The sequence below is a fragment of the Zingiber officinale genome, chromosome 7B, assembly GCF_018446385.1.
Source record: "Zingiber officinale cultivar Zhangliang chromosome 7B, Zo_v1.1, whole genome shotgun sequence".
Taxonomy (NCBI): Eukaryota; Viridiplantae; Streptophyta; class Magnoliopsida; order Zingiberales; family Zingiberaceae; genus Zingiber; species Zingiber officinale.
In genome coordinates this window covers 6,308,076-6,335,211 of record NC_055999.1, presented here as the reverse complement: position 1 = coordinate 6,335,211, position 27,136 = coordinate 6,308,076, and the positions used below count along the sequence as shown (strand labels likewise).

Sequence of the window (27,136 nt, the reverse complement as noted above, 5' to 3'; positions counted from 1 at the left end):
TTATGCTAGCATGTTATTCTGATTAGCTTTACATGTTTAGCATTCCAGTATGCATTGTTCTTTTGCTATTAGATGAGCATGTGTAGTATTTTCTTTAGAGCTTTCAGTTCTTGGATTTCAGTATATTTACATACATATTCGAGTTTTTGTGAGTTAGACAACGCTTACTAAGCATTCGCTTATAGTTTGCATTTCCTCTTACTGCAGATAGAGCAAAGGAAAAGCTATAGTCAAGGAAGGTGACAAAGAGGTGCGGATGGATGTGTGATGCCTGGACTATAGAAGCCTTGAGATTTAGCATAAGAATTTATTAACAAAGAGTTGAGTAGAATGTATTAAATGAGTCATTTAGTCTTCCGCTGCTAGTTAATTGTATGTTTTGAGTTCTCCCAGAGTTTTAGGAATTACTATCAACATGTGTGCAATGTTAGTTAAGATAAGTTAGTAGTCCAGTAGCGCTCCACCCTCGCAAACTAATAGTGAGGAGGGTGGGGGTGTTACATGACCTACTAGGACTTCCTTGCCCAACCGCAACTAGGACTTCATGCCTGGTGTCTGGTCCTCTTGATCCGAACATAGGAACTCACACTTTCTTTGTTCGAGGTCAATATTGTATCCACGTGACTCAATTAGACCATAACTCTTGTGCACAGTCGGTGGTTAAACCTTCTGGTAATCCAATCTCTGATACCAATTGTATGATCGAAAAGAATTTAGATATCTCCACAATAGTATGATATTATCCACTTTGGGCCTAAGCCCTCATAGTTTTGCTCTTGGGCTCTACCCAAAAGGTCTCATACCAATGGAGATATCTTTTCTCTTATAAACTCATGATCTTTCCCATGTGTTTTCAATGTAAGACTATGTTTGCAATCTTGCAACCCCAACAGATTATTTGCTAATGTGAGTGATAACGAGAATGCTACATTGATAATAATCAAATGTTCAAATTGATCATATGGGAGCAGAATTAGCTAATCAATGGATAGTGATATGGTACGTTGTGAGTGATCCTAAATGTAATATGAAGTCGATAGTTAAGCTGATATGAATATATGATAAGTCAAAGTCAAGGTTGTTGGTACAATCATACCCTAGATGTGAAGTTTCAATGATGCTGATATGATAAGTCAAAGTCAAGGTTGTTGGTGCAATCATACTCTAGATAAGAAGTTTTAATGATTGATAATTATTTAAGTTTAAATTAATATGTTGGATCTAATTTGATTTACAAGTTTGCAGGATAAGAGAAGTCCAAGAAGATCAAGGGTCAGATTCTTGGCAAGATGAAGTTTTTGTAGGTTGAAAGATCAAATGCACGGTAAGAGAAGCCTAAGAAGGTCAAGGGTCAGATTCTTGGCAAGATGAAGTCCTTACAGGTTGGAAGACCGGATGCAAGGCAAGAGAAGTCCAAGAAAATCCCGAACCAGATTCTTGGTAAACGGTGAGAACTTGAGCAAATGAGATATTAGGATAAACGAAGACCAAGAGATGAGGAAATTCTAGCCACAAAGTCCAGAGAACAGGAGGTTATCCGACATGAGGTAATTGAAATCAGTTTGTGAGTTTATAAATCGATCGCAAGCACTCAATGGTCCCAAATTGATTAACTAATCATTTAGGTATAAGCCTAATTGATTGGTGCAATTGATTATAACGTTCTCTATGGTGCACAAAGAGTTTCCAAATAGATTGCCCAATCGATCAAGACTTTGCTGATCGATTAGTGCAATCGATCAGGGAGTTTCTGTGACTTACATAACAGGTGCCAAATCAATTGTCCAATTGATTCGGACTATATTAATCAATTGGTACAATCGATTAGAGATTTTTTACGAGCGCATAGAAGCATTGCTGAATTGATACTGCCTAATCGATTAGTGCAATCGATTAGCAACTATCTGCAAATGTATAGAAATCTGCCAAATTGTTTGCTCAATCAATTAGTCATGGTCAATCAATTAGTTCAATTGATTATCAAACTGTCCTTAAGGATCATACTCATGATGAAGCAAACTTTCCGATCAAATCACCATTGGTACGATCGACATCGGAATCCGATCAGATCTAAACAAATTTTCCTCAGCCATCAATCTGAGCTCTTGTTCAGATCCGGTCAAATTTCGATACCGATCGTACTCATGATGATCCCCCCTAGATTCGTCTTCTTCAAGGATTATAATATTAATTGGAACAGTGATTAAAAGTCATTGATAGTAGACTAGAATGACGAATGAGATAAAAAGATAATTTTAAAGACAGAGGATTTGATCTATGTTTATGTTGTCGTTTGGTATTTGAAGCAATATAAGTTTTTAGAATTTTCTCCTAACTCGAGGATAATTTTTTTATTAGCAAACACAAAAAAAAAATAGAAGGATAGTTTTCTTAACCCGAACAAATAAGGAGTTAAGGACACAAGAAAACAAAAACAAAAAACCTCCATTGGATCGGCTCAGTTGAACCCGATTTAACCATTCAACGTTGTCCGAGTCAAAACCTTCCCGATAAAACCCTAATCCCCCGGTTCATTCCACATCTTTATTCGCCGCAAACTTCTCGCGAGAAGCTTGCGGCGGAAACCCTAATCCACTTCCTCTATACATCCATATTTTTTTATCTATATATATCAATCAATCGTGGATGTTTTAATATGATTTCCCCTTCTTTCTCGTAGATCTGTATGCTTTCTTGTTCCTTCGTTTCTACGTTCAATTTTTTTGTTTTTTTTCGAAGGGATTGCCGTGACGACTCTGGAAAATTCAAGCTCAACAGACCGGATAGCAGGTCTCTCATCGAGGGATCTGTATGTCGATTATCCCGCTGAACTGAGCAATCTCCATATTTTCCGTCTTCTCATAATTCGTAAAACGATCTTCTTCCCTTTTAGTTTTTCTACATTTCTGCATGATCGATTGCGATAAATCATCTTATGGAGGTTCCTATAGTATTATTATTAGGAAAGATTGTTTTATTCGCTTTTTTTAGCTTTATATAATTGGAGAATGATGGGATGAGGATAACTGAGCTCCCTCTTCTGAAGTGCGCATTGTGGATGCTTGCTGGCAGAATCGAACCTTTAACATACACGCCAACACTGAGCCTTGTTCTCCAATTTATTGTATTTCTCATATTTTTTGGAGTAGCCTTTAGTTGTAAATGTTTTGCTTTTTCTATTTTTATATGTTTTACAAGTAGAGATAAGGATGAAGTAAAATTTTAAATTATCCAACACTTGATCTGAGGATCTTTTGATCCGGCTGATGCACTGGTTTTTTACTTCTGAATCGTAGTTCACTTGTGATACTACATTTTAAAAATATTTGCATTGTGTCAAATGATGAAATCATGAATATTTTCTTAGGACACCTTCCTACACTTCCCATTTATGGGTTGTGGATGAGAATAACATGTTCATGCTGATGATAATGGATTTTCAGTTATCGGCCATTGTTTTAATTTTTCGATTTATCTTTTCTTACTGGATCTCTCTCTCTTTCTCGATTCCCAAGTTAGCTATTGATGATTGCTAATAAATGTTGGAATTACCGGCTGATGTGGTTAATTCCACTCTGATGTAAATTCACCTGGCTTTCTGAAGCTTGAATCTTATTTCTTCCCATGCTTGTTTTTTTTTTTCAGTTTTTAGTTTGTTTTTCTTCTTGTCGTTAACTATTCCTTGTTAAATTTATGGAAAAGATTGAAAGCGTGATTATGTTTTGATGTCCCAATGAGGAAGAACAACCTTCTTGATAGGAAGTGCCGTATGACTCGTTAAACAGCAACTGTGGCATCTAGTCATTTCCACCCATCTTCGTTTGCTCCATTCTTTTCATATTCTTTAAGAATTGAACTGTTGTGGATGTTAAAATGAATGGCTGTGTGGAATGACTTGAACTCGTCACGGTTGTGTGTGTGATTTTAAACTGTTCTCTGAGGGTTTTTGTTTTGCGTTTTATTTTAGCTGTTTTGGTTAAGGCCTGATGCCACGTCTCCAGAAGCGAATGCAGTGACTGGTGATGCTATTATCAGGCCAATACAAAGGCCTTTTAGGCATTTCGTTTGCTGATAGGAATCTGTTGATAACTTTTAATTTATCTACGGAGCCGTTTACGGCGATTACATCTTTTTTCATTCTCTGCCTATTCCAATTTGCATAATGTGATTTGTAGATATCTTTTGCAAGTGACGATAAACATAGACAGGGACATCTGTACTCTTAGAGAGGTTGATGATTGGTTCTATGGGAAATGGGAATCTCTCCGATGCAATTTCTTTTCTTTTGCTGAGTTTAAGTTTTTCTCGTCACTGCTTTGCCTGTGATGCATAGATATGCACGTATTATCAGACTTTAAATGATGACGCGTACATTGTCACTACCACTGAGGCTTTTCTTTGTTTTTTTGTACACGGAGTTTTTTGTTTTGTTTTGATTGTTTACGAATGAGTTTTTGACTCCGATGATGATTAAACATTAAACTTTCGTTCTTCTGAGTTTACAAGCATTGCGGAATAATAATGGAGACCTGAACTGAGGAGTTTACATTTTTTGTGTTTTGATGCTTCCTTTCTCGGTGTGTCGTTTTGCTTATATGGTTTTATTCAGTTTTCTGTAAGGTGCCTATGATTCCTATAAATATACTTTGATATAACTTCATGAAAAGATTTTTATCTGAGGCACTAATGGAATAATACTTATTAATGTGGTTTATCGTCCTAACAAATCTTTGCTTGTCGATGTCATTTTGATGATTTTGTTAGATTATTCAGGTATCAGTTTAGGTAGTACATCGAATCTGTGCTACCCAAATGAAATCGTTTAAGAGCTTATAAGAAGTACCCACCCACATTTTAAACAATCACTCCACTTTAAACGGCTGGTTTCTCGCTGCAGTGCCACGCTCCCACCATTGTGAACACCCAGCTGTTGTACTGAGTCTGAGAGGATCTGATACTCTTCTTCCGCTGACCTTACTAGTCAAGAATTGCTTCGTGTTGGATGCTTCTGGTGCAACATTTGATTGTTTTTGTGTCTGGCCGTGCTCTCTGGTGCTTGTTGTTTCGCTGTTCTCCAGGCGTACAGGCGTGCTAGGTGTTAATCTGAACTCAATTTCTAGTGTTTTTGTAAATCAAAGTTAAATGGTTAGATTTTTAATCTTTTGAAATCAATCTCTCTAGCTAATTTATTTCAATCAGATATCATGTATTTTAACTCTGTTTTTTTTTTCTCTATTGGTCTGCTTTCCGAAAAATTTCTATCTTGTCCTGGCAACTTGTCTGTTTGGTGAAAGCCTTCTCAACTTACCAACTATATTTAGGCAGTTTTTATTTAATGTCCGATCTTGTGCTCGATTACCCTATCCTGTGCGGTGCGTTCCGAAATAATCCCGGTGTCACAAGTTCGAAGTAATCCGAAATAAACCGCATAATATTATTCACTTTTAGAATCTTTATAATTCCCAACCTGTGATACTGTTTTTTTTGGGTTCGAAGGCGTTGGAAAATTTTGCACTGCCACTGGGGAGTCAAAAGTTTAATCAGCACGACCATTGTCCAGTTCAAGGCACGTTCATTCTAAATTGGACATCTTAGGTTAACAAGTGTCAGTGCCGGACATGCTCTCGTCTCATGCTACGGTGATTAAGGAGATTTATCCCAAGTTCAAATCTGCACCTCGTCTGATACAAAAAAAAAACTGGGAAATTTCTGATTCTACGTATTTAATTCGACGAATTTTGTTCCTGCAGACGAAAAGCCACTTTTTTAATTCAAAATTTAGTCAATGAGAGATACGGATAATAACGATTGAATATGATAGTTAAAATTAAGATGATGGGGCGGAAAGTTAGGATAGAAGAGCATTTTGTACTTTGTTCTATTGATCGTCCAACCATGAAGTTCTTAGGTTTTGCTTGCACGGTCTTAAAGGAGGATGCTCAGATAAGACTGACCGACTATAAATCCGGTCGGATATAAGGACTCTAAGATTTTACTATGGAACTAAAGAAATAATACGCTCGAATGATAAATGGCTGGATGGGTTCGAAAGAGTCCAATCAGAAGAAAGGCCGATAGGGCTCTAGGCACTTAAGCATTCTAAAAACTCTTTATGCTCACACGAACGGATGAAGGCCAGTCGAACATAAGATTTTCTGTATACGCTTGGTCGGGCAAATTGTCGGCTGGACAAATGGTCAGCCGGGCTTAGCGCCCTTAGCCTAGTAAAGATCTTAATATACAATCGGTCGGATAAAGACCGGTCAAACATAAGGTTTTTTTTTTTTATATCTGGTCGTGCTCAAAGAACTTAGTCTCACAAAGATCTTGATAAACGATCGGTCGGATAAAAATCGGTCGAACATAAGGTTCTCTGTATATGCCCGATCGGGCTCAAAGACACAGCCTCACAAAGATTTTAATATATGATCGGCCGGATAAAGACTAGTTGAACATAAAGCTCTATGTGTACGCAGGGTCGGGCAAAGTTCGACCGAGCTCAAAGAAACTGAGCCTCACAAAGGTCTTAATATGCGATCGACCGAATAAAAGTCGATCGAATATAAGACTTTCTGTGTATGCCCGGTCGGTTAAAGTCTGGTTGGACTCAAAGACACTTAGCCTCACAAAGATCTTAATATACGATCGGTCGGATAAGGCCGGTCAAACATAAGACTATATGTATACGCTTAACCTAGCAAAGTCCGACCAAGCTCAAAGTCACTTAGCCTCACAAAGATCTTAATATATGATCGGACATATAAAGGTCGGTCGAATATAAGGCTCTATGTGTATGCTCGATCGGACAAAGTCAGGCCGGGCTCAAAGACATTGAGCCTCACAAAAATCTTAATATGCGATCGATTGAATAAAGGCTGGTTAAACATAAAGCTCTTTGTGTACTCCCGGCCGGGTAAAGTTCGACCAGGCTCAAAGACTCTCAGCCTCACAAAGAGCTTACTATGCAATTGGCCGGATAAGATCTAATGGAAGATAAGGCTTTATGTGTACGTCCGGCAGAGCAAAGTCCGGCCAGGCCTAAAGACATAGCCTCATAAAGACCTTAATATATAATCGGTTGGATAAAAACTGGTTGAACAAGAGACTCTATGTGTACACCCGGTCGGTCAAAGACTGGACGGGCTTAAAAACACTTATCCTTAAGAAACTCTACATATATGGTCGATCGGGAAAAGATCGACCGAGTTTAATTTACATGATGTTATATTGTTCCTAAAATAAATAAGCACTCTAACATGCATAATTTATCATATGATTGCTTGAATAGATCTTTGATATATTATGAGCATTATACTAGTCTTTAAACAGATCTTTGCAGTATTTAGCACACGACAAATCAGATTGATACTAATACAAGTTAAAGGTGCTTCATTTTATAGGATTTACTATAAGTACCCGACCAAATGAAAGATCAGCCCGAAACAGATTCAATGAAAGACATTCCAGTTAAATGACTGACTTAAGGACCGGTCAAGATATGTAGCAGACAAGTAGCAGATAACATTCTGACAGGTTGTTAAAGTTGTCGGAGAATATTCCTTGGGGATTTCCTCACTAATTGATCCGTTACAACAGTATATCTCAACAACCTCAGCAAAGACCTAAAGCATAAGCAACAAAAGATATACATCTGTGGGTAGAAAAAAGATTCCTCAGACTATCATTGCCGATCACCCATACTGTACTCTTTCCATCATCTAACAAACTCTAACACAAGGGTTCACCTCACAATCATGAAGGTTGTGAGAGGTGGTATATAAAGATGATTCTTCTTCGTTGGCAAGGTACAGAATTAGCATCATCTAGACTTTAATACATATCCATTATTGTTCTTCTTCTTCGCCCACTCGCCAGAAAGTGTACTAACTTGAGTGTCGGAGGGCCTTGTTAGGGATTTCTTCCCTGATCTTTGGTCACTAATGCTTTGTTGGATTGTCTGATTGTGTGCAGGATTAGAGGAAGGTTCCATTCTAAGCTAAAGAAGTCTTCTGCCGGTCAACAAATCATCCATCAAAGCAAGCGCGCTATCTCCCTAGTCTTTAGACAAGATTATGTATTACTCAAACTGATACAAACAGGGATGAAGTGAGTCTTACTTAATTAGTAATATGACTGACTCTTGCTATTTTTTTTTTAAATAGTGAGAGTTAATTCTAGGATTCAGAACGATGAAAATCAGAGGTCGAAAGTATCAAATCACCTTTTGCCACTTAAGGAGATATTGCATCCCAGTAGGATAGCGCAGACGATGGACACATGAAGTCTCTTACATAATGATCCGGGGTCGATTCTCAGGAACTGACGACGTAGAATTTATCCCATAATGCGCCCAAAGCTTATGTACCTACATTTACCTGATGTGCGTAGATTATATATGTTATTTATATTGTTTAACACATATCTTTAAGTATTCATTGCCTATGATCTATACTTTTGCACCCTTTTCTAACATATTTCACCATAATTATTATTCTACGTTTAAAAATTTGCTCTATATTTGTTTTCACTTTCAGGAGCAGTTTAGAGCGAAAAAAGAATCTAAAGACACAAAAGAAGATCAATTGAAGAAGATCATGACCTAACCTTGTCTACCCCAAGGAGAGAAAAACAAAGATTGGAGTGCCCAAGTCATTTCAGATGCAAATTGGGCTTGGCTAGTAAAGGCAAGAGGTCGTGCCAAATGGCACGACTAAGGAGGGGACCATCACAGAAATGGTCCTAGCCATGCCAAATGACACGGCCAGGAGTTTGCCCGTGCCTTTCTCCAAAACAAACACAGCTATGGTCGTGCCTTAAGGCACGACCATGCCTCCGGAATTGCTTGTTTAAAGATCTGGCTGTACCAAATGACACGACCCAGAAGTAGAAAAGTAGAGCAACCCTGCTTTGGCCTTGCCAAATGGCACAATCAAGCCATTTTGCAAAGACAAGTTGGCTTTGGTTGGCATGGCCAAGAAGTTGAAGGGCGGTTTGACTATGCTCCAAGGCATGACCACCCCATGCCGTTACCTCTATAAAAGGGGCACTTCATCCCCTTACTAAGGGAGGAAGAGATCATCTAGGTCAAATCCTTGCACTTGGAGGCGTTATCTGGACCATCCAAGGATGTCCTGCTGCTCCATCCTCATCGGTACTCCGAGATCTTCATCCAAGGACTTTACTCGACATCAAGGAAAAGTTTTCCTCCCCTTCTTTAGGGGTTTTTGAATTCTTATGGATTTGAGCTCTTGGATTGTAATTTTTTCAATTATGGAATAGATTTCTATTGTTCTAGGACGTAGGAAGTAATTGTAATTTATGGATGTTTCAAACTCTATTGAATTGCCAATTTCCTTCTTTGATGAAGCTTGTATGACACTTATTCTATTTGATGAATGCTAGTAAGTAAGTTTTCCTTATGAACATTAATTTATCTATCTAGATTGTATTTCTGTATATGAAGATCTAATTTATGAGTTAGATACATTGCTGTGTGTCTATGTCTAAGCGTGAACCTGAATTTTCATTAAATTGATGCATAGGTTGTTGCCTCTTTTGAGTGTATGTTCCGATATAGCTCGGCATGACCTTAAGATATTTATTTAATGTTGAGTATCTAAGGTAACTATCCTTCTATATGGAACGTAACTTCCTAAGGGAGAACAATTTTATATATAAATAAGTCTATCACTTGACCTAATGAGCTTTCTCTAATCATATGTTATGCAAGTGACCTACGTAATCTAGAGACGTACACTCGAGAGAGGCTTTGTGACAGGAGGTACTCTATTGAAAATCTAGAGTTTCTAAGTTACTTCTTCACTTGATGACATACTTGGTTATTGGCAGGGGAAGTACTCGGATACACCGTCGCAGGGTGATATTCGATAGTAATTTAGACTGTCCTGCAAATATATAAGTGGAGAACTAGGAAATGGCGAATTCATAGTACAACATTCACCATCACAATGAAACTCGTGACCTAGAACATCTTTTGAACTAAGAATTTCCTCAGTTATCTTTCTTTTCTATTATTTTTCATGTCTTAGTTGAAAACCTAAAACAAACGATTATTGATTGCTGTGTAGCTTAATTCGAAGTGTAAAACTAATTAGCATTTGATCCTTAGTTTTCGTGAGATCGACTTATATAAATTTTATTACTTGACGACGACCGTGCACTTACATTACACACATCATTACCCCCTTTATATCTGTGGGGCCAGTATTAGGAGGTCTGTTAAGATAATGAATCTATCTTTATTTAAAAAAAAATATTATATCAGGGTGTTAGATATGAACATAGTAATTTTTTACTAATTTAAGAAGATAATGTATCCTATCATGAAATCCGGACAGTTCATCTTTATTCTTGATCTAAAATTTATTTTTTTAATTTAAAAATTTTTCATTAACAATGCTAAAAAAAAAATTGAACACTATAACATCCATCTATATTTATTTGTAACTACATTTGGAGGTTATAACACTTAAATATTAGTGAATGCTCTCATCTATACGCGTCACCAAATGAATTATATAGGGCCAGTCTTTCAATCTAGTTTCATTATTTCGTAGCTTTCATCACAAGATAATAAAAATAATAAAACTAAATCGATTTTAATACTAATAATGAATTTAAATTCCTAGTTATAACTGAAAATTAAACCGATATGACAACTATTGCTACCTTGAGTTATCTTTGAATATTCGATTTCTTTTACGAGTCTGTTAAGTTTACCCGACTGTAAATATCTATATATCTTAATTAATTTTATTTGCGCCCTATTCGTTTAGAAAACATTTCATGTACGTGCACATATACGGAACAAGTTGCAATAATAAATTTAATCCATTTTTTAAATTTATTTATAGAATTTAGCTCACGCGGCTTTTGACCAACTTTAATATACAAAAAAACGGAGAAATCAATCGGCCTGACAACACATACATTTTGCCACCTACTTGCCTGTTGAATAGACTAATTAACGAAATTAAGTATTGATTAATTATTGTTTATTAATATCGATATTGATAAAAAGAATAATTTATGCACGTACTCCACTAGGATTTCTTTCTTTCTATTTAGGAAATTAAAGAGAAAATAAGATATTAATTTAGGCGTAATCAAATATGGTTAAGGATTGATTAGATTTGAGGTTGACTAATCCTGATCAAAGATTAGAATTCAGCGAAGCTTCTGGTGTGTGCGCGCGTGCGTCTGACCTTTGATCGTATCCCAATTTAAATAAATTAACAAATAAGTCAAATAATCAATCATGATTAATTTTAGTCTAATCACGCTAGCTAGCTAGCTAGTTCTATATTATAAAAGTATTTAATTTCTTATTTTCATTTTATATAAGTATTATTTTTACCTCTTAGATTTTTAATTTTAAAAATTAAAAAAAACATCGGAGGGTCAAAATGAAACTATCACAAGACGACCCGTGTCGTCCTAACTGCAACCGCGTTATTGAACTTTGCCTACGCGCTGTTTATCCAATTGAATTACTTATTTTCGGTCAAAATGCCATTTTAATTAATTAATTAATTCGATAATATAAATATATATCCAATTGAATATCACTATATAAACAAACATTTTGAGACCTTGGAGGATCTCAAATTCCACTTAAAGATTGAGTTGGAGGAGGAGTGATTGATATGGGCAGTGGCGAGGAGCACTGGACGGTGATCCAAGACATCAGTCGAGCTCAGGAGCTGACGGGCCAGCTTCAGGCCGTGCTGCTGCCGTTGCTTCCAGACGCCGGCGGCTGGTCGGAGTTGGCAAGAGACCACATGAGGGAGATGATCAGATGCTACGCCTCCGCCCTCGACAGGCTCAGGACTTGCGGCTCTCCGGAGTCTCAGTTCGACATCGACGCCTATAAGAACGATCGGAGTCGGAGCTCCGACGAGAAGTGTAGGAAGAAGCAGCTGAAGCTGGAGGGTGGCTATAAAAGCTGGCCCCCTAGAGATACCAAAAGAAGGTACTATATAGAAGCAGTACTCAATCTATTAGATTAAATTAAAATCTAGTCTTAGTTTCTAAATATAGAAGCCAAAATATATGAATCCTTTTTTTTTAATATCATCACTATATCAGCGATCTTAATTAATTTGCCTTTTCCTTGCATTATTTCTTTGCACAGGTTTAAACAGGATGATTCTTATTCGATAGTTACATCAATCCCCTATGAAGATGGACATCAATGGAGGAAATATGGGCAGAAACCCATCCAAGGCTCCAAACATCAAAGGTTAACTCATGGACACACACACAATACTTTAGTTTCGGTAGTGTACTAAGTCTTAACTTGTGGCTATATGTGCATGCAGGAGCTACTTCAGATGCACATATAGCAAAGAACAAGGTTGCCGTGCAAGGAAGACGGTGCAACAAGAAGATACTAATGTGTATCCCCCAAAGTATCGAGTAGTTTATGCGATGTCGCACACCTGCAGTTGTAGCAGTACTTCAGTGATCAGCTTGCCCATCTTTGTGTTGGATTCAGTACTTCCCAACAATAACTCGCTACCTCTTCTTGATACCTCTTCCGACATCAATAATATTGTCCAGCACCAGCAACATGCAGGTGACCTTTGTGTTCCTCCTAAAAGCGAACTTGTGGGGGGGATCATGCATCCTTCAACCTCCGAAGCGATAACAGATGACGAAACAAATGCAGATGCAGATGCGATGGTGTTGAAATTACTGATATCACCTGAATTGGATGCATTTTATGAGGCAATTATGGATAACATACATGCTTCAGGAGGATGACAAGAAGCAAGTTTAATTTTCAAGTTAATTATTCAAAGGGCAAGTCTAGTCACCTCATAAAAATGAGTGCTATGTGTGTACACTATGTTAAAATTAGTAATAGACTTCAGATATTATCAAAAGTAATAGGAGATAATTATTGAAATAGACGCATGTGAAGTAAAAGAGTCAATTTATTAATTCACCATACAATTACTGAAAGTCTATCACCGGTCAAAACTGATTCAAAATCACACCATTTTCGAAGTCAAAAATGCTCTATTACTTCATCGAGATCAGTAAAAGTACCAAAGTGATTGATAATACATGACTTCATAAGTGACATTTATTGACGAAATAAAATATGTATACGACTTTATAATTTTATATTATAGTACAGTAAATGTTTAATTTTACTTCTGCATAACTTGACTTGATCGAAGTATTTTTTATTATATTATTTCTTCACAATATAGAAGTAATAGAGTATATTTTACTATAACAAAAATAATTTAATTTAGCAAAATAATTTATACGAATGACTTTACAAATTTGATCAGTGGCGAAATAAATAGTTTCTTTAACTACACCACTATTTAAATTTATCAAAATCTTTTGTGTTGTATCACTCCATCATTTATTAATAGTGTCGAAGCAATTGACCATATTTTATTATAATATAATTTTAATTGACGAAAGTGTATATCATAATTATTGGTGCATTTGACATCAATTATCAAATCTAAGTTTTGATGAATGACAAGTGATTTAAAATTAGATATATTGTTGATCTAACCTTGTTATCGAGTGCGCATGGTTGACTTACTTGACGGGTTAAGTGGACCTCACACCAGGTAGGAAATCTAGTCGATATGTGTGATTCTTGATTGACGAAGTCCGGATGTGTGATTCCGGCAGGAAGACCTAGTGGGCCAGATTGGACGTTAAGGAGGTAACTTGACATTTGATAACTAGAGGTAAGTCACTAGAGGAGAGTGACTTAGTGAGGACGCGTTCTGATTGAGGGGGCAGTAGGCGTGAGTCCATTTTAGGTCCTTTTTAGATCCCTAAACTAAAACCTTGATTAGTTATTAGTCTTGGAAAAATATGAACTAATTAATACTATTTTAATTGTACATACGCTACTTTACAGGTTATTATTTGTTTTGGTCTTGGAATGTGCCTTAAACACTCAATAAAAGGGTGTCTTGCCCAAGGCTTCAAAGAAACTCAAGTACACTTCTACTACAAGCTTCTACGTGTCCGTTTGACGTTCCGACTACTTCAGCTTTGTGCTGCTGCTTTGCTACGACGTTGCTATGCCCGACTACTGTTGAGGAGTCGTCTAACACCGATCTTGATCTGATCATTTTCGAGGGTGTTAGGTAACGAACTTTTAATATTATACTTAATTTTTGCATAAAGGAAAGTGTAAAGTGTTACACTTTTTCTATTCTTCCATTGTACTTGATCCTCTCTTCCGGCGATTCTAGAAGAGATATTTAGTGGATTACTCGTTGATAGATCCATGGGACTTGGGTCTTGAAGTAGGAATCGTCAAAGACTCCGAACCAAGTAAATTAAAATCGACCGAGTTCGCATACTTGTCTTTTTCTTCTATTTCTGTGTTTTACGCTATGTACTTTTTCAAAAGGAAAAACAAATTTTTTAAAATCATGCGATTCACTCCCCTCTCAAATGCGCTTCGATCCAACAAGTGGTATCAGAGCGAGACCACTCTGAATTGGTGAAACCACCAATTGAGCAGGGGTTTTTTAAAAAAATAAAAAATTATATATAATTTTTTATTAAAAAAATATTCTTATATTTTTTTTTTATTTTTCACCATTAGTTAGAATTAGCGAAATATCCCTTCTAACAAAATTTGTTATTAATTTTTTATTTTACTATTTTATTTTTTTTCTCGAAATTGGTGAACCACCCTTCTTTCTTTATCTTCCACACTATTTATCCCAAGACATATTCTTGGAATCTTCTTGAGTTCTTTTTCAGTGTTGAAAATGGTGAACAAAGAAATACTTGAGCGAAATGTCAACAAACTATCTCCATACAAGATATACAAGAAGGAGGAATTCAATCTATGGAGGATGCAGATGGAAAGCTTCGTCCTGATAAATGACTTCAATGGTGGCATGACACTGAAGCGATCATCTTCTCATAACTCAAAAGCAAACAAAAAGGTAATAAAGTTAATTTTAGATTTATTACCTAACAAAGTTACATTCAGGATAGGAATGGTCAAAGATGCCTGCGTGTAATATACGACAAATAAATAATAAGGTTAAATGGACGAATAACCTTAACGAAATTTTCCAGAATTTTTAGAAATTTTTTGAGAATTTTTCAGAAATCGTACGACGGGTTTGAAGGGATGAATCAGGGGTACGGAGAAAAGCATGTTTAGGTTACCCCACTTAAGTTAGGAAATGTTTTAATATATATACTTCCTTTTCACTTTCTTCCCCGAACCTATCGCGATCCCAATCCTTTCTTCCCCCTTTCTCTCATTCTCTCTCTCGTGGACGACTTGACGTCGAGGCCAGAGGAGCACGTTACCGGAGCTTGACGGAAACTAGCGGAGTCACCGGAGCTCGACAGTGTTGAGGAAGTCCAAGCTATATCCGGCCGAGGGATCTCTGTTTCGGTGGATTCTTTCACCGATCGTTGACGGCAAGTGGCAGCGGCGATCTTACCATAGCCACCACCAATCCGTGCCCTAGCTGCGAACTCGAAGGTAAGGCATCATGTTCGGTTGATTGTTGAGGAGTTTGTGTGACCGATTCTTGATCCTTCTTCTCTAGACTCTCTCCAAACCATGCCCTAGATCCATCGCCGGTGCATTGCCCCTTTGGATCGCTGCTTCGTGTGAACAGATCTCCGATCAAGAAGGGAGATCCTAGCCCTAGCCTCGATCTTTCCTCTTCATCGTCGGCTTGGATCCACTGTGTCGTGCCCTAGCTCCAAGCTTCGTCTCATCTTCACAGTAATGGCGTTCCGGTAATGTGACAGCAAGGTGAGTTAGGTTGTTTGGTTGATCCGTGATCTCCACTACTTGATCTCCTTCTTGATCCGTTTGATTCCAGCAGTGAGGTTCTGTTCTGTGGGGTTGTTCTTGGTTCCGACAGCCACTCCATCCAGCAGCTCGCCTTGTTCCAGCATCAATAGTGGCTGTGAATTGAGGTAAGGTGTAGAAATTTCACCTGTCTAGCTTCACTCACTAGGTCTTTCCAAGTCAAGTATCCGATCAACCCTTGACCTACTTGACTATTCTTCATATCAAACTGGTCATCCCTTGACAAGAGGGAAATTGTATCAACAATCTCCCCAATCAGACGATTGCATCTGCAATCTCCATGTATTGTCAAACATCGAAACTCAAACATCAAGACTCAAGCTTGAGCCAAGTCAAGCTTAATCAACCTGTTCAACCTGACTTAGGGGATATTGCACCAACATGCTAGTTTGGCATACTCATCCAGTTCAGACTCAATGAATCGTCCTATGTTGCCTTCAGAATTTTGTGCTTTGGTTTGCTTGGGCATTTGCTCTTCTCCTTCTTCTTCAGTGTTAGGTAGTCATCTTTGATGTACCCTTCTAAGTGACAGTTGTAGCACCTTACTTTCCATTTTCCCAGAACAAACTTCTTGTCCTGCGACTTTTTAAACTTATTAGATTTTAAAAACTTAGTGAATTTTCTTACCATGAAGGTTGCTTCGTCTTCGTCAATTGATGAGTCTAAGTCTGGTCTGCTTTTTTGGGCTTGTATTGCTAGGTTCTGACTTGATCCCTTTCTTTGTCCTGCACATCAAGACTCCTATAATTTAAAAGTGGTAAAAAGCTTTCTAATGTACTCACCTCGAGGTATTTAGAGATATAGTAGAAGTCTACTATAGATGTCTATTCCAGGGTTCTCAGAAACGCATTTAAAGTATATTTTTGTGTGTCCTGATTAGTTATTGTTTTGTCGAGGTTTGTTAATCTAGTGATTAGCTCTTTAATTCTTTGATTAAAATTATCTTAGAAAATAATTAAATACGTTTCCCTTGAACGACCTGTTTTATTGAAAAATATTTCAAAAATCATTTTAAAAACTATTATGAAAAATCCATTTAACAAAATAATAATTAAATAATAGTTACAAAATATTTTTAAAAATATTTATACTTGAACGAAGAACCTTTAAAATATTTTGAAAAGTAATAAATACTTTAAAATTATTTTAAATTGCTTTTGAATTTTTTTTAAGGTTTTTAAAATTAGGAGCAGTACTACTGATGCTGAGTTAGAATGGAACTTTTTTGGGCTCGCGGATAATCTTGAATCTTCCAACTGAGGGCAGAAGAGGATCTCGTTACTGTACACATGAAATAATTCAAACTCGGTGATAATACTCCGGATACTCCGGATTCTTATCATAATTGCAACAACTGAAGAGACTTCAACACACGACTAGCAAGCAATCTATCTACCATACTATACCATACTATACTATATCGCTGCCATCTCTCTAGATTGGGATTGAAGGTTTACATCTTGGATATGTAAATTCTGTCGATAAGCGTATCTCCTAGCCCAGTAGATAAAATTCAACAGCGCGAGTATTTGCATAAAGCAGAGTAGCCAGTAGAAATAATCAAGGTGACTCTTATTCAAGTTGTTCCCCTCTATCCATCCTCTTCCACTGGTACCATGTCTACTTGCTTTATTTGCCAATTCAACTGTAATAGATCCCAGGAAAGCAGCTAAGCCATAGACGCACCAAAAGATCGCTGTCCCTATTGATTTCATTCCTCTCGGCGCTTCACTGTTGAAGAATTCCAGCAGTCCAACGAAGGAAGTAACATCAACGACACCCAAGCAACAGAACTGCACCACGAGCCAGAATACTGACATTGGGACGCCAGTCGTCATGTCTTGAAGCCCGTTCTCCTCTACAATTTTCAACCTTCGGTTCTCCACCACTGCTGCTGCGCACGTCGCGAATGCTGCAAATAAAAAGCCAATGGCAACGCGTTGCAAGTGAGTTATACCGCCTGTGTACCCTGTCATCCTTCTCAGAATTGGCACTATGGATCGGTCATAGACTACGAGCATCACAGTCTGAAAGAACTGTGGGATTACAAATAGATTTGCAGGCGAGATTCGAATTTTCCCGAGCCTGGTGTCCATGGTCGTGCCTTGTTGCACAGTGAAACTTAGGATTAAGCCATTTGGAATGCTACCCAAGATGGAACTGATGATGATAGGAATCATTCCCAAGACAACTTTTGTTTCCTCCACTTGAGTTACAGTGCATAAGGACCACGGGCCATTGTCAGATCCACGCTCACCAACGATAGCAGCTTTGTCAAGGAACCTGATAACATTGTCAGAACATTAGCCAATCACGGATAAACTCATGATCTTAAAAAGTATCAATGCACTCACTTGAATCCATGTGTGTGAGAAAGCACTTCCACTTCATTGGTGCCTTTTTGAGGACTTTTGTTTAGGTCTTCTGGGTTTTCAGGCAGTGACGCATTTCTCTTTCTGAATGCTGCTACTAAAACCTATGATAGGAGGTGTCAGGAAAACCAACAAAAGGTATTCAGATCAAAGGTGAACAGTGATGTCTAGAAAACCAAAATGCCTCTTATGTTAGTGTTTAACCTGTAGCGTCCTGGCTATGGGACTTCCATCCGGTATCTGATTGCGATAGAAAGGGAAACCACTAGCAACCACAAGCACTGATAAGAGAACCGAAAGAGCACTAACGCCAAACCCAATATCCCAACCCTTGTTATTCTGAATCCACACTAGCAAAATTAGCCCTATTAATCCTCCTAGTGAGATCCCAAATGCGTAAGAATTGAAGAAGCTAGTTCTTTCTATTACTTCAACCGGATCTTCACCATCAAACTGATCCCCTCCCAGTGATGGCGATGAAACACGAACACAACCATCGCCCAACGCTAGCATGTACAGGCCCACGTAAAGAAGGAAAGAGTTCCAGCCATGGACTTTCTGGCAATTTTCGCCTTGGTCATTGATGTTGCAATGTGGAGGATGGAGTGATGGAAGGTGTGCTTGCAATGCTAGTAATCCATATCCCTGAAATAAAAAAAACATGTAAATTGTTTTTAATTCACCAAACACTTTCATTTTGGACTGGACATAAAGCATAAAACAATTCTAATTGATTATTATTATCATCTGAACTGTGTGAGACCAGCAAACAAAATTATTTCATTAATTTAGCAGATCAGGGTGTAGCAGGTGTTTATTAGATGAGTGAGGTGTTTACTTTATGGACTTGGTTAGTTCTAGTAGGTACTAAACAATGACTATTTTTGTCTGACCTCCATATTTAAACCCTTCTGAGTTAATTCTCAACTAAAGCTCAATCAGTTAAGCGTAGCCTTTCGTAGACAATTAAAAATAAGGTGACCTAACTCACGCATTTCTTTAGGAGATTACTTTTTTAATCGTAAAGACGTTTGATCATAGTATCATATTTTGCTGACAATATTTATCCGATAAATACAAAAAAATCAAGATTTTTTTTTTTTTTTTTTTTGTGAAAACTGTGTTCTAGCCATTGTATCTTTAATTTTTAAGGAGAAAATAGTCTGAAAAACTCACTTAAACCACTGCTTTAAAAGCAATAAATATTTTTATAAGCATTTGCTAGTGATATAAACAAAGGAAGTATATAGGAAACCTAAATTTACTTGTAGAATTACCATGAATTCAATAGGCCCAAATATGAGTATGGTCTTAAATCTTGTGATGTAAGAGTCAGAGATGAAGGCTCCCAAGAGAGAGAAGGCACAGCTTACGCCAACAAGGTTATTGACCATGGTTGAAGAGTTTGCAATATCCTCGTTCATGGTTCCATGCAAATAAGTCACCAAGTTCAACAAGATCGGGATGAAGGCAAAGTTCAGCAAAAGCGTTTGTGCTGCAATATACATAAATATAGGTGTATATATGAATTCAGTATCACTGAAAGCTCTACTATATTTTCTCTTCTTCCAGCTTATACCAGGATGAATGTGAAGAGTTACTTGTATTGTAGGACAAGTTAGAATTATACTTACTGCAGATGAAGGAGGCAGCTCGTGCACCACCATGTCGTTTTTTGTTGATAGGCTTTCCTTTCCAATCTACAAAACCATGGATAGCCATTGAGCCAGCGGACTGAACAACTCTTAATGATTCCTACTGTGCTTCCAGGCTTTATTTATTTGCGCACTAACATCCAACTTGGATGACCGATCCGTTTTCCACCGGTCACTTAAATCGAAAAAGTATATGCATAGTCAACATTCTCAAATCTACTATTTATTAAGAAACAAATTCTTAATAAAATATTATAGTTAAATCTTAAACATTAGAGGAGACGACAGCCTGTCGGGGAGCATTATTTATTTGCATACTCAGCGAGGAGAGGAGAGAACAGTTTAATGATTGTGCAATGCTTACCCGAGCGTGACATAATGAAACATTAATGCGTCTACAAATAATTTAGCATTTTATTGTTAGTAGATTTTTATACGACCAAAAGTTCAGCCTTGCACAGGGATAAAATAAAATTGTTCTGGTGTGATGACGGACAATAGATCCTCCTCCGAAATTTAACATTGAGAGGAATTTTATGCATCTCTAATTTTCAACTTTTTATACGACCATGAATCGAATGTTCAATCTACGATTTTGTTTCTTTCTTATCATTTTTAGGTATGCTTTTTTTAATTGGCATTGATATTCACTTTTTTGAATGGACTGATTTACGAAAATTTTCTAGTTATTATAAGGATGTGTTTGATTCAAGGTTATTGATAACTTTGATAAGTTATCAATCAAAACTTTGTTTGGTTTAAGTAACGAGTGATTCCTAATAATGAATGATTTTTGCCATGTCAGCAATTTGGGAATACAACCCGGAATTTAAAAATCTTAAGGGTGCGTTTGGTTGAGGGTTATCTTTGATAACCTTGGTTATCCATCTAAGGTTATCAACGAAAATCCTATTTGGTTTAGGTAATCAATGATTCCCGAGTAATGTTCCTTGTCTGACACGTCAGCAAAAGGGGTATGCTATCCGAAATCGGGAAAACTCGAAAAATTGAGGTTTTTCTTGATTCCGGGATTAACGAATTATTTTTACTCAAAATACATTCGAATAAGAGAAAAAAGTGATAAAAAAATATAAAGACAAAAATAAAAAATAAAATAAAAATTTTAAAAAATAAAAAACATTAAAAAAAATTAAAAATAGAAAAAAACGTAAACAAAATTTAAAAATAATAAAAAAAGGTTTAAAAAAATAAAAAATAGAAAAAACATAAAAAAATTTAAAAAACATAAAAAAAATATGAAAAAAATAAAAAAAATAGGAAAAAACATAAAAAATTAAAAAAACATAAAAAATAAAACAAATAAAAAACTTAAAAAATAAAAAACTGAAAAGAAATAAAAAAATAAAAATAAACACATAAAAATAAAGAAAAACGTGAAAAAGAAAAAATAAAAAAAATAGAGTTTAAAAGATATATATATATATGATTGATTATGTAACTAAGAGTAATATAGTAAAATATTAAATTAGGTTATTCATTAAAATCTTCAAACAAACAAGTTTTTATTACATTAGGTTGAACCAAACAACATTAGTTATGTTTTATTTCCCATAATCTTGGTTATGTGATTACTTGTTAATCACATAACCAAGGTTATACATGATAACTTGAACCAAACACACCCTGAAAGTGTAAGGTTTTTTTTATGATTCCGGGGTTAACATTTTTTTTGCCATAATTACCCTCTGATTTTTTCCCCCTCTTCTCTTTGTCCTCCCTCGTCGAGCCACAACTTCCTCCATCTTCCTCTCTCCCTCAGTTGGCGATCGACAAAGAGGTCATGAGAAATGGCCAAAACTCCCTTCTTTGGATCGACAAAGATGTCACTGCATCACTGGAGATCACGCACGTTCCTAACCGCTATCAAGCGCCTCGGAGTCGCTTGCCTCTACTTTGATATCAGTCTTGCCCTTCCTTCCCTTCCCCAACCAAACTACACCTCAACACCCTCCTCTACTTCTATGTCAAGGACTGCATGGTCTTCGAGGCCATCCATGTCTATACAGTCATGGGCACCGTCGCGGATCCCTCCTCTTGCCCCACGAGTGCCACCTATAACATCCTCTTCACTGCCACAAATAAGCGTCTCCCACAAGAAGCAGCCTGCCTACATCCACCGGAGAAGAGGACCTGTCGTCGGAGTCAATGCCGGCGTCGGAGCAGAACTGCTTGATCAACAACTCGCCCTTTCGCTGAGGACCCTCTCCTTCTCGATGACCAGCAACTCTCTCCTTTGTAAAATTCTTCATTGTCATCGCCACCATCCCGGGACCACCACTAAGGACCCTCTCCTTCTCGACGACTTCATTGTTGCGCTCACCATCCACCCCTATGACAACATTGGCACCGCCCACGCCGTCGCCGAGCTCACAGGGGGATGCAGACAATGTTGAAGAAGAGAACATAGTAAAAAATAATTCTAAGCGGATTTGATTTTTTTTTTTAATTTAAACTTTAGTTAAAATAATTTAAATAGATATTTTAATCCTAATATTATTAAGGATGATATAGTAAATATTAAATTAGGTTATATTATTATTTAGGTTGAACCAAATAATACTAGGGTTATATTTTATTTTCTATAATCTTGATTATGTGATTACTTAGAAATCACATAACTAAAGATAAATTAGGTGGAGATCATGGTCATTCATCCAAGTTGTCCGCTTTCTTAAGTTTGTCGTAGCTAAATCTCAACTTTAAAAATCTAAAATCAGTACTTGGAGATTTAATCATTGCACCGTAACTCTAGGGCCACCTTTTCTATTAGATTATTCTATTTTTATTTTAAAAAATATTTTAAATTTAATAATTTAGTAGGCCAAACACGCTAAATAAATCAATTTTATTTTTTTAAAAAATATTTTGAACTTAATAATTTAGTGGGCCAAACAAGCCGAATAAATCAAATTGGTTGAGCACATTAAATATGATAGTTTGGTTGGAACAAATGGATGAGTTGGATAAGTCAACTAATTTAAGCGGGTGAGATAGACGACGTGTTAGTGAGGTAAGATGGGTCGAATTAAATAGATTAAGTGGGATTAATCAGTCAAACGAATTCAGTTAGACGTGTGAATAGCTAGACTAAAGGAACTAATAATGCTAGTTCATGATTTATCAAGTCAAACAAAATATAACTAATAAAGCAGGTAGGCAAGTATAAATAATAAATTAAATGAAATAATTTAATCAAATAAATTAGTCCAGTTAATGATTGAATGCGAACTGATCATATGACAAGGTGATTATATGTCGAGTATCTAGTGAACAAGTCATGACAAATAAGTTAGCAAAAGATTCACTAAAGGTCTAGCAACACCAAAAAACAAACTTCTTTTTAAGAACCTTTATATTTTAAACTCTTACTTGAGTTTATTTTCTAACAAAGTATTAGAAAAATGATCAGAATATCTTTTGGTTGCTCACCAAGAATCTGTTCGAGATTTATTCTCCACATCGATCATATATCATGGGGGTCTTACTCAATGAAGAAAAATAGAAAATCAGCAGGGGACCAACTGCATCAGTGTTTTAAATGAAAGCAGGTAAGGCAAAGAAGTTGAATTTTCTATCGGCAATTTTCCATTGGCATGTCTTTTTCACTTATAGAAGTAAATGATTCCACAGAATATTGCCCAGCATTGGAACAAGTCTCCTATGCCGTCTGTTTCAGAAAAATGACCCCACCATACGAGACGCTGGAAGTGACCCCCGTTTTCCCCGAGAATTCAACATTGTATTGTATGTCGTTGATTTGTAAACTTATCAATGTAGACTTTTCGGAGATTGCACTGTGTGATATACTGATAGGTAAGGCTATTTACTAAATTCTGTGTTATTTATTTTTTAAAACGATAATTTTCCAAACCACATACCTCATTTTACATATTATTCAAAAGACTATCTATTTTTGAATGAATTAATTAAATCATGTATCTTTTCTCATTTTTTTAAAATATCCCTCTTTATTTTTATTTTATTTTATGAAAAAAACTTAATGTTCCGACCCTCCTCTTTCATCTTCTTGTTACCTCCATCGTCGGAAAGCCGACGGCAGTTGTCTATCGTCATCGTTCTTTCGCCTCCGCCCAACAATGCAAAGAAATACGGCAAGTCGACGATGGTGTCCAACTCCATCGATTTTAAAAGGGACATCGGGATGATCTTTCCTTCCATTCCATCTTAACTTTATTTATTCTCTTTTCATGATCTCCAAGCTATTGTGTTACATTCTTTTGTTTTTATTTTTCAGCATTTGATCTGGATTTCTTGTTATTGTTAGAGGTAAAATCCGACGAGTCAGAGAAGTCGGTCACGAGAGGAGGAAAATGAGCGCTTTTGAAGGATGAGACTGACTTCGTCGATTCTTCGCCGGAAGGTGACTCTAGTTGTAAGAGTGTAAGTGCGTCCTGGTAACGAAGTGAATTTTTTATTTCAAATTAAAGATCTGAACTTTGTGTTTTATAGAGAAGTTCTATTTTTTTTTTTTACCCGTAGTTATTTGATAAGATGCCAAGGTGAACGACGATGAATGAAATTCGTCGAGATGTAGATGAAGAGGATGGGATGAAAGATTAGAATTTTTTTAGGATTAAAGATAAGACTATGTATACATTTAATTAAGCTTACTTAATATTATACCTACTAAATTTACACTATGGATTTATATCGCTAATTCTTAAGAAGTAATGAAGTATCAATAATAATAAATTTTACTTATCTTACCTAAAATTTATATAACTTTCAAAAAAATTACAATTATGATATTAAAATAATCAATTTTTCATATGTCAATTAACATTCTATTTATTTATTTTAGAATTTTCCTATTATAATTTTTTCAATAAACTATTTCTATCTTTTCTTTAATGCTTTCATTATCTTTCTATGTTTCTAGATTTGAACTTTATGTTGCTTTTAGTTTAGGGGTTTAGAAATGAGAGAATGAATTTATTTTCAAATTTGATGTTTGGTTGATGGTAATGAAATTAAGATTTTAGAATAAAATCCAAAAACTTGGGTATTGATGAAATCATCTCTTCCCTTGGGTTTGATGGAAATGAAAATAAGAATTAAGTTTTGGATAAAAATACTCTTAATATATTTGTTTATTTTTTCTTTCATTTCACTTTCCCTCTCTTTATTCTCTCTCATCATACTTTCTCTCTCCTCATTCTCTCATCGCACATTCCCTCTCAACATATTTTCTCTCTCCTCGTTCTCTCTCATAACAGATTCTCTAGCATTTTCTCTTTGTATTCTCACCCATCACATACACTCTCTCATTATTTTCTCTCTATTCATTCTCTTCCATCACACTTTCTCTCCCATTACACACTCTTTCCTCATTTTTTTCATCACATGTTCTCTCTCATCATACTTTCTCTCTCCTCAATCTCTTCACACTCTCTTCTCATTTTCTCTCATCACACTTTATCTCTCTTCATTCTCTCCCATCACACTCTCTCTCATTTTCTCTCATCATACTTTACCTCTTTTCATTCTCTCCCATCACACACTCTCTCTCCTTATTTTCTCTCATTACACTTTTCCTCTTTTCATTCTCTCTAATCACACTCTTTCTTCTCATTTTTCTTATTATACTTTTGCGCTCTTCATTTTTTTCCATTACACTTTCTCACTCATCATTTTCTCTCATTATACTTTCTCTCTCCTCAATCTCTCCTTATTTTCTCTAATCATACTTTCCCTTTTTTCATTTTTTTTTCCATCACACTTTTTCTCTCAGTATGGATGGCAATGGGGCAGGACAGGGCCGGGTTTGCCATCTCCATCCCTGTCCACGAATTCCATCCCCACCCTCATCCCCGCCTCCATCCCCACTTTTTCTGGTTCGGGGAATCCCCATAACCAAACTATAACGCCCCTAGTTTTTTTCTTTTTCTTTTATAATGCATAAACTGCGGATGCCATATACTCATACTTCCATAGTAGTTCTTGGTTCAAATAAAATTACATAAACGACTTGAAGAAAAATAAATATAGCTAAATGTGGAATTAATCTAGAAGGTCTTCGGGTTGTACTGCCATTGTTCCGAGTTGGCTCACTGGTCAATGCCTCCTACCTTATTGGTTTCGTTGTCTAAAAAAAAAAAACCAAAGTCTATGAGTCGAGAGACTCAACATATTCAAAACTATGTTAAGCAACAGTTAGCATCTATATTCTACTGTATTAGGGGATACCACATTCAAGGTAACTTGAGATCTCTCTACTATCATACTATGACCATTCGCACAGGCAGTGACATAAGTGTGACAACATAGAGGTAAGCATGGTAGATGAACTAAGCATAATGATAGACTAGATCACGAGCATGTCCATAGGCATAGGCATAAGAATAACATGAACATAGTCATAAACATTAACACAAATGTAAACCTAAACATAAACAGAAACGTAAACATAAACATAAAAATAAATATAAACATAAACATAAATATAAACATAAATATAAACTTAAGTATAAACATAAACATTATCATAAACCTAAACTTAACATAAACGTAAGCATAGGCATAAACATGAATATGACTTGAACATACTTGCATGCGTACTTATAAACATATCGTTGGGGTAGCCTAGTTGCACTTAGCAGTACCGTAGCATAAGTTGTTGATTAGACAACTACCCTAGCACTAGGTTGGTAGGGGTTTGAACTTAGGATCGGAGTCCCCCTTAATTCTGGCACGCTCACCGAGCTTAGGTCCCCGGATCATACCACCATCCCAGAACATATATTGTTTAATTCTAGCACGCTCATCGGGCTTAGGTCCCCGTATCATACCACTATCCCAGAACATATCTTGTTTGATTCTGGCTCACTCACCGAGAGTAGGTCCCCAGATCATACCACCATCCTAGAACATGATTTGGCAAGCTCCCCAGGCTTAGGTCCCCAGTTCATGACTTAACCCATAACAAGATTTGGTACGCTTTCCCGGGCTAAGGTCCCCAGGTACAACTAACCACATTTATCTCATAAGCATAAACATAAGATTAAACATAAACATAATCATGGTCATGGAATAGGCATGAATATAAGCATGTACAGGCGCACAAACATAAGCAAGTTCATTTCAGGAGCAATTAAAGTTATCATGACGAGGATAATAAGAAACATAGGCCTAACTATACTAAATTCAAACCTTTTCTAAACTAGCAACCGAAAGTCACATGTAGGATATAAAATTAATGACAAGCAAGA

At 36.4% G+C, this 27,136-nt stretch overlaps 2 protein-coding genes, 1 long non-coding RNA gene and 9 other non-coding genes across 12 annotated transcripts; 11 read left to right on the top strand and 1 right to left on the bottom strand.

Annotated features, from left to right (window-relative positions):
• The first annotated feature begins 2,541 nt into the window (after positions 1-2,541).
• Positions 2,542-5,195, top strand: LOC122005185. Its single transcript, XR_006118340.1, has 2 exons — positions 2,542-2,868; positions 2,992-5,195. It is a non-coding gene; the product is annotated as an uncharacterized LOC122005185 (long non-coding RNA).
• Positions 2,741-2,841, top strand: LOC122007637. The gene has a single exon (XR_006119088.1). It is a non-coding gene; the product is annotated as a small nucleolar RNA Z107/R87 (small nucleolar RNA).
• On the top strand, positions 3,007-3,108 carry LOC122007676. The gene has a single exon (XR_006119110.1). It is a non-coding gene; the product is annotated as a small nucleolar RNA R30/Z108 (small nucleolar RNA).
• Positions 3,201-3,295, top strand: LOC122007650. Its single transcript, XR_006119099.1, has one exon. It is a non-coding gene; the product is annotated as a small nucleolar RNA snoR31 (small nucleolar RNA).
• Positions 3,333-3,433, top strand: LOC122007630. The gene has a single exon (XR_006119082.1). It is a non-coding gene; the product is annotated as a small nucleolar RNA snoR31/Z110/Z27 (small nucleolar RNA).
• Positions 3,517-3,610, top strand: LOC122007638. The gene has a single exon (XR_006119089.1). It is a non-coding gene; the product is annotated as a small nucleolar RNA snoR77Y (small nucleolar RNA).
• On the top strand, positions 3,728-3,945 carry LOC122007627. Its single transcript, XR_006119080.1, has one exon. It is a non-coding gene; the product is annotated as a small nucleolar RNA Z112 (small nucleolar RNA).
• Positions 3,981-4,130, top strand: LOC122007651. Its single transcript, XR_006119100.1, has one exon. It is a non-coding gene; the product is annotated as a small nucleolar RNA snoR2/U65 (small nucleolar RNA).
• Positions 4,182-4,275, top strand: LOC122007633. Its single transcript, XR_006119084.1, has one exon. It is a non-coding gene; the product is annotated as a small nucleolar RNA R44/J54/Z268 family (small nucleolar RNA).
• Positions 4,457-4,544, top strand: LOC122007619. The gene has a single exon (XR_006119073.1). It is a non-coding gene; the product is annotated as a small nucleolar RNA Z159/U59 (small nucleolar RNA).
• Positions 5,196-11,617: 6,422 nt separating the features above from the next.
• LOC122005184 (probable WRKY transcription factor 62) lies at positions 11,618-12,923 on the top strand. Its single transcript, XM_042560132.1, has 3 exons — positions 11,618-11,992; positions 12,155-12,262; positions 12,342-12,923. Exons 1-3 carry the CDS (start codon positions 11,667-11,669, stop codon positions 12,784-12,786), a joined length of 879 nt encoding a protein of 292 aa, XP_042416066.1. The 5' UTR covers positions 11,618-11,666; the 3' UTR covers positions 12,787-12,923.
• Positions 12,924-17,109: 4,186 nt separating this feature from the next.
• LOC122005183 (protein NRT1/ PTR FAMILY 4.5-like) lies at positions 17,110-20,031 on the bottom strand. The gene is made up of 5 exons (XM_042560131.1): positions 19,866-20,031; positions 19,509-19,726; positions 18,436-18,876; positions 18,214-18,335; positions 17,110-18,142 (listed from the first exon to the last, which is right to left on the bottom strand). Exons 1-5 carry the CDS (start codon positions 19,951-19,953, stop codon positions 17,275-17,277), a joined length of 1,737 nt encoding a protein of 578 aa, XP_042416065.1. The 5' UTR covers positions 19,954-20,031; the 3' UTR covers positions 17,110-17,274.
• Positions 20,032-27,136: the final 7,105 nt, after the last annotated feature.

Excerpts from the sequence above, each read along its gene's own strand:
- LOC122005184 (XM_042560132.1), top strand. The coding sequence starts at position 11,667 with ATGGGCAGTGGCGAGGAGCACTGGACGGTGATCCAAGACATCAGTCGA. Across the intron at positions 11,993-12,154 it reads CCTAGAGATACCAAAAGAAG|GTTTAAACAGGATGATTCTT; the intron begins GTACTATATAGA and ends TTCTTTGCACAG. Across the intron at positions 12,263-12,341 it reads CAAGGCTCCAAACATCAAAG|GAGCTACTTCAGATGCACAT; the intron begins GTTAACTCATGG and ends ATGTGCATGCAG.
- LOC122005183 (XM_042560131.1), bottom strand. The coding sequence starts at position 19,953 with ATGGCTATCCATGGTTTTGTAGATTGGAAAGGAAAGCCTATCAACAAA. Across the intron at positions 18,336-18,435 it reads CCATAGCCAGGACGCTACAG|GTTTTAGTAGCAGCATTCAG; the intron begins GTTAAACACTAA and ends CTCCTATCATAG. Across the intron at positions 18,143-18,213 it reads TCTCACACACATGGATTCAA|GTTCCTTGACAAAGCTGCTA; the intron begins GTGAGTGCATTG and ends CAATGTTATCAG.